Raw genomic sequence first — 7,048 nt, forward strand, 5'->3', positions numbered from 1 at the left:
TACTCAGGGAAGCAGCCAGAAATTCCTAGAAAATTCCCTTTAGCTTGACTGTAGCTAAAGAGAATCCGTTTGAATGCTTGTGGGGGGCCCCAGCCCTCCCAGGGAATTCCTGAAGGAAAATCCACCACCACAGAACTTATTCCCTCTGAGGACCAGCCTGACTTCCCAGGACACACTCCTGCTCTTTTTCCAGCTTTTTTTCCAAAGAAAACAAGAACAAGGAGTGGTCCCTGTGCCTCCCAGCCCAGGAGTGTGCTGGGAATTGTGCCAGGATTGGGCTGGGAAATGTGGTGGGACTGAGGTGGGGAGTGGCAGGAGCAGGGCTGGGAAATGCTGGGACTGGGCTGGGATCAGACTGGGAATTGTGCCTGGACTGGGGCGAGGAGCCTGCTGGCATTGGGATGGGGAGCTCACTGGGATTGGGCTGGAAATGCCTGCCTTGGGGTGTGGAGTGTGCTGGGACTGGGCTGGGAAGCTCACCAGGAATCAGCTGGGAAGTGTGCCTGGACCAGACTGGAAGTTCACTGGGATGAACTGGGAAAGTCACCTGAAAGTTCACCAGGATTGAAGTTGGGAATGCACCAGGGCTGTGTGGGGAAGTTTGCTGGGATAAGGCTGGGAAGGGCATCAGGAGAGGGCAGGGAAGTTCATGGGACCAGGCAGGGAAGTCCCTGGTTTGGGGTGGGAGCGTGCTGGCATTTGTCAGGAATTGTGCCTGGATCAGCCTGGGAAACGTGCTGGGAAGGGTGGGAAGGGTGTTGGGAATGGGCTGAGGAGAGCACTGGAATGGGCCTGGAAGCTCCTCAGAACTGGGCTGAGAAGCTCATTGGGATCAGGCTGGGAAGGTCTGGATTGGACTGGGGAGAATGCTGGCATTGGGTTGGGAATGTCCCTGGGAATGTCCCTGGGAATGGGCTGGAAGCTGTGCTGCCCACCAGGCTGTGGGACTGCAGCGCTGTCCCCAGGGCAGCACCAGGGAATCATTTCCATCCCTGTGCTCCTCTCCAGTCTTCCAAGAAGCCCAAGACGGCCGAGGCCGACACGTCCAGCGAGCTGGCCAAGAAGAGCAAGGAGGTGTTCAGGAAAGAGGTGAGGGATGGGATGGGATGGGATGGGATGGGATGGGATGGGATGGGATGGGATGGCATGGGATGGGATGGCATGGGATGGGATGGCATGGGATGGCATGGGATGGCATGGGATGGCATGGGATGGCATGGGATGGGATGGCATGGGATGGCATGGGATGGGGTTGGGATGGGATGGGATGGGATGGGGTTGGGATGGGATGGGATGGGATGGGGTTGAGATGGGATGGGATGGGGTGGGGTGGGATTGATAGGATGGGGTTGAGATGGGATGGGGGGGGATGGGGTGGAGATGGGATTGGGATGGGATGGGATGGGATGGGTGGGATGGGATGGGATGGGGTTGGGATGGGATGGATGGGATGGGATGGGATGGGATGGGAGGGACGGGATGGGATGGGATGGGGATGGGATGGGATGGGATTGGGATGGGATGGGATGGGATGGGATTGGGATGGGATGGGATGGGACGGGACGGGACGGGACGGGACGGGACGGGATGGGACGGGATGGGATGGGATGGGACGGGGTTGGGATGGGATGGGATGGGACGGGACGGGGTTGGGATGGGATGGGATGGGATGGGATGGGATGGGATGGGATTGGGATGGGATGGGATGGGATGGGATGGGATGGGATGGGATGGGATGGGATTGGGATGGGATGGGATGGGATGGGATGGGATGGGATGGGATGGGATGGGATGGGATGGGATTGGGATGGGATGGGACGGGACGGGACGGACGGGATTGGGATGGGATGGGATGGGATGGGATGGGACGGGACGGGACGGGACGGGATGGGATGGGATGGGATGGTGGCAGCAGGGAGCTGATCCAGCGCTCTGTGTGTCCCACAGATGTCCCAGTTCATCGTGCAGTGCCTGAATCCCTACAGAAAACCCGACTGCAAGGTGGGCCGGATCACCACCACCGAGGACTTCAAACACCTGGCACGCAAGGTGGGAGTGTGGGAATGTGGGGGGACATGGAGGGTACAGGGACATGGGGTAAAAGGACATGGGAACATGAGGAGTACGGGAACATGGGGACATGGATACGGAGACACAGGGACCTGGTCACACACAGAGCACGGGGACAAAGGGTGTGGAGATACGGGGATGTGGAACATGGGAGCATGGAGACAGGGACATGGGGACACAGGAATGTGGGGACATAGAGACATGGGGATGGGGGACTTGGGAACATGGAGACAGGAATGTGGGGACACAGGAACGTGGGGACACAGGGACAGTGGGTACGGGGACATGGGGATGGGCGACTTGGGAACATGGAGACAGGAATGTGGGGACACAGGGACAGTGGGTATGGGGACATGGAATGTGGGACATGGGAGCATGGACACAGGGACATGGGGACACAGGAATGTGGGGACACAGGGACAGTGGGTATGGGGACATGGGGATGTGGGACATGGGAGCATGGAGACAGGAATGTGGGGATACAGGAATGTGGGGACACAGGGACAGTGGGTACAGGGACATGGGGATGGGCAACTTGGGAACATGGACACAGGAACATGGGGACACAGGAATGTGGGGACATAGGGACAGTGGGTATGGGGACATGGGAACATGGACACAGGAACATGGGGACACAGGAATGTGGGGACACAGGGACAGTGGGTATGGGGACGTGGAATGTGGGACATGGGAGCATGGACACAGGAACATGGGGACACAGGATTGTGGGGACATAAGGACAGTGGTTATAGGGACATGGGGATGGGGGACTTGGGAACATGGAGACAGGAACATGGGGACACAGGAGTGTGGGGACATAGGGACAGTGGGTACAGGGACATGGGGATGGGGGACTTGGGAACATGGAGACAGGAATGTGGGGACACAGGGACAGTGGGTACAGGGACATGGGGATGTGGAACATGGGAACATGGAGACAGGAATGTGGGGACACAGGAATGTGGGGACAAAGGGACAGTGGGTACAGGGACATGGAATGTGGGACATGGGAGCATGGGGACATGGGGATGCTGGAACATGAGGACACAGGGACACAAAGATGTGGGTCCATAGGGACACAGGATAGAGGGATATGGGGACACAGGGACATGGGGTTTAAGGAGTTGGGAACATGAGGGGTGTGGGAACTTGGGAATACAGACACAAGGAGGATGTGGGACATGGGAACATGGAGGGTACAGGAACATGGGGACACAGGGATAAAGGGATAAGGGGACACTGGGACATGGGGACACTGGGACACAGGGATGTGGGAACATGGTGCAGGAACATAGGGACACAGGGACATGGGAAGTACAGGACACAGGGATTTGGGGACACAGGGATTTGGTGGCTGCAGGGACACAGGGATGTGGGACATGAGGACATGGGAGGTACAGGGACATGGGGACCAAGGGATGGCCCCAGGAAATGGGATTGTGTCCTTCCAACTGCCTCCAGCTCCTGGAGGATGAGGGAAGGGAAGGAGAAATGGTGGGGAGATACTGGGAGAACAGCAGGAAATATTTAGGGAATATTTGAGGAGTAACAGGAGAGGTTTGGGCAACAATATGACAGCAGTTGAGGGAATATTTGGGGAATAACAGGGAATAATTGGGGAATACTGGATAAATAATATGGAGGAATAATAGGAAATATTTAGGGAATATTTGGGAATAATAGGAAATATTTGGGGAATGATTGCAAATATTGGCGCAACAATGCCAAATATTTAGGGAATATTTGGGGAATAATAGCAAATTGAATGTTAGGAATTATTTGGGGAATATTTGGGAAGTAATAGAAAAACAATTTAGGGAGTAATAGGAAGTATTTGGGGAAGAACAGGAAATATTTGGGGAGTAATAGGAAAATAGCTTGGAAAGAACAGCAGATATTGGGAGAACAATAGTAAATATTTAGGGAATATTTGGGGAATATTTGAGGAATATTTGGGGAATAAGTGGAAAGATTTGGGCAATAATATTTTGGGAATATTTGGGGAATATTATAAAAATGGCTTAGGCAAAATCTGGAAGTAACGGAATATTGAGGAATAATAGAAAAATAGCTTGGGGAATGTTTGGAAAATAAAGCAGATATTTGGGGAACACTACCAAATATTTCAGGAATATTTAGGGAATATTTGAGGAATATTTGGGGAATAATAAGAAAATAGCTTGGGAATGCTTGGAAAATAACAGCAGATATTGAGGGAACAATGCCAGATATTTAGAGAATATTTGGGGAATATTTGAGGAATATTTTAGGAATATTTGGGGAATAAGAGGAAAGATTTGGGCAATAATATTTTGGGAATATTTGGGGAATATTTGAGGAATATTTGGGGAATAATATAACAATGGCTTGGGCAATATCTGGAAGTAATGGAATATTTGGGGGATAATATGAAAATAACTTTGGAATGTTTGGAAAATAACAGCAGATATTGAGGGAACAATCCCGAATATTTAGAGAATATTTGGGGAATATTTGAGGAATATTTTAGGAATATTTGGGGAATAAGAGGAAATATTTGGGCAATAATATTTTGGGGAACATTTGGGGAATAATATAACAATGGCTTGGGCGATATCTGGAAGTAATGGAATATTTAGGGAATATTTGGGAAATATTTGGGAGATACTTGGGGAGTATTTGGGGAATATTTGGGGAATATTTGAGGACTATTGGGGAATATTTGGTGAACAATATAGCAATAGCTTGGGCAGTATCTGGAAATAAAAGGGGGAATATTTGTGGAATAATAATAAAATAGCTTGGGAATGCTTGGAAAATAACAGCAGATATTGAGGGAACAGTGCCAAATATTTAGAGAATATTTGGGGAATAATATGACAGTGGCTCAGGGAATATTTGGGAATAAGAGGAAGCGTTTGGGAGTGGGAGAGGCCAGGCCTGGGCTGGGTGGCAGCTCCAGGCTGACTGCAGCGTTCCCCCAGCTGACCCACGGGGTGATGAACAAGGAGCTCAAGTACTGCAAGAACCCCGAGGACCTGGAGTGCAACGAGAACGTCAAACACAAAACCAAGGAGTACATCAAGAAGTACATGCAGAAATTCGGGATCCTCTACAAGCCCAAAGAGGACACGGAGCTGGAATAACCGCCGGCCCTCGGTTCGGTTCGCCCTCCCGAGCCACCAACCTGTGAATTTATTATTATTATTATTATATTATTATTATTATGACGATGGATTTTTGGTTTTTTAAGGAAAACAAACTTGGTTCCCGTCGCTGAGGACGAGCTGGGCTTTCCCAAGCCTGCTTTTGCTGATCCAGGCTTTGCCAAGCCCGGCTCTGGCGGCGCTGCTCCCAAGCTCTGTATTATATTTTAACGTATATGTGAATATATTGATAATAATTTGCTTTTTTTCCCCGTTGCTTTCAGGCCCCAAACATCCCAATCCCACGGGAATGTTTGGTAGGAATGTTTGGGGGGTTATTCCCGGATTTTTAATTTTTTTTTTTTTTTTTGTTGTTGTTGTTTCCTTGGTTTTTCCTTTTGGTTCTGCGAGGTTTCCTCCGTTTCCCTGTAAATACTGCGGGTTTCTGGCCATGTTGATAAGATTGATTTTACTGCTTCGAGCATTTTACTTTATCCAATTTTTACGGAACTTTTTATGTAAAAAAAAAAAAAAAGAGCAAAAAAAGAGAAAAAAATAAAAAATCAAAAGAAAAACAAAACAAAACAAAAAAAAACCAAAAAAAAACCCCAAAATCGACGCTGGGCACAAGGGGGACCTGGCTTGGGATGTCCCCTCTCCCTTGGGGACCTCCTGTCACCCTCAGCATTCCCGGGAATGTGGATCCCCTGGGAAGGGAAGTTTGGGGTGACCTGGGAGCATTTTGGGGTTAGAAATGGCTTTTTCTGTCCCCAGTGCCACCTGCCTTGGGGTGTTTGGGGTGTCCCCTCCTCCTCCTAGGGCTGGTCTGGATGGGTGTGGGACAGACAGACACCTTGGGACACGTCCTGGTGACACACGGACACCTGAGGGGTCCCATTCTGGGGACATGGCCTTGGGGACATAGGGGACACCTGGGGACACCCAGCCCAGACACCTGAGCACTCCCATCACAGGGATGCAGGGACAGATCTGGGGACAAAGGGACACCTGGGGACACATGGACAGCTGGGGACACTTGGGAGACCCCAGGGGGCGCCTTCCAGGGACAAAGGGACACCTGAAGGGACACCTGGGAATACCGGGACACCTGAAGGGACACATCCCATGGACACTTGGGGACACCCAAGGGGGAACACACTTACTGAAGGGACAATCCAGGACCTGGACACCAAGGGAACATATGGCAACACCGGGAATACGACACCTGAAGGGACACATCCCATGGACACTGGGGACACTGGGGACACACACGGACACACAGACACCTGAGGACACAAACCCTGGTGGCACCCAGTGACACGTTTAATGCCCCCCACCCAGGCACCAGCCACCAGAAGTCCCCATCCCACCCACCAGAATCCCTACAAAAGTACAAAACCCACGTAAAAAAAATTCCCCAGGAATCCATCGGGAAGCGGGAGCAGCACCGGGAGCAGCCGGTGTCGCCGCGGGGGGATGTCCCCCGGTGTCCCCCGGTGTCACACGGCCGAGGTGATGTCCCCGGGGCCGCGCCGGTCGCTGCCGGGCGCTCCCAGCTCCAGCAGCCGCTCCAGCTCTGCCGGCTCCTCCTGGCGCCGCGGGGAGGGACCCTCGGGGGGCGCTGCGGGCAGGGACGGGGTCAGCGCCCCGGAATCACCCCGGGACCCACGGACCGAGGGGCGGGGGCGGCTCCCGAGCCGCCTTGGGAAGTGTGGGGGACCCCCGGCCCATCCAGGTGCTCCCCGATCCCATTGGGGGCTTCCCGACAGCATCCAAGCGCTCCCTAATCCCATTTAAGGGCTTCCCGACCCCTTTGGGTGCTTCCCGACCCCTTTGGGTGCTCCCCAGCCCCA

At 52.5% G+C, this 7,048-nt stretch overlaps 1 protein-coding gene across 1 annotated transcript in view; it reads left to right on the forward strand.

Moving 5' to 3' along the window:
- The window catches only part of SETD2 (SET domain containing 2, histone lysine methyltransferase), a 76,068-nt gene extending 70,789 nt beyond the window's left edge, over nucleotides 1-5,279 (forward strand). The window contains exons 19-21 of the mRNA XM_064703749.1: nucleotides 1,009-1,089; nucleotides 1,948-2,049; nucleotides 5,034-5,279. Coding sequence (XP_064559819.1) covers nucleotides 1,009-1,089; nucleotides 1,948-2,049; nucleotides 5,034-5,195 — 345 coding nt within the window. The 3' untranslated portion in view covers nucleotides 5,196-5,279. The remainder of the gene's footprint in view (nucleotides 1-1,008; nucleotides 1,090-1,947; nucleotides 2,050-5,033) is intronic.
- Nucleotides 5,280-7,048: the final 1,769 nt, after the last annotated feature.

The sequence above is a fragment of the Zonotrichia leucophrys genome, chromosome 2 (genome assembly GCF_028769735.1).
Source record: "Zonotrichia leucophrys gambelii isolate GWCS_2022_RI chromosome 2, RI_Zleu_2.0, whole genome shotgun sequence".
In the NCBI taxonomy this organism is placed as follows: Eukaryota; Metazoa; Chordata; class Aves; order Passeriformes; family Passerellidae; genus Zonotrichia; species Zonotrichia leucophrys.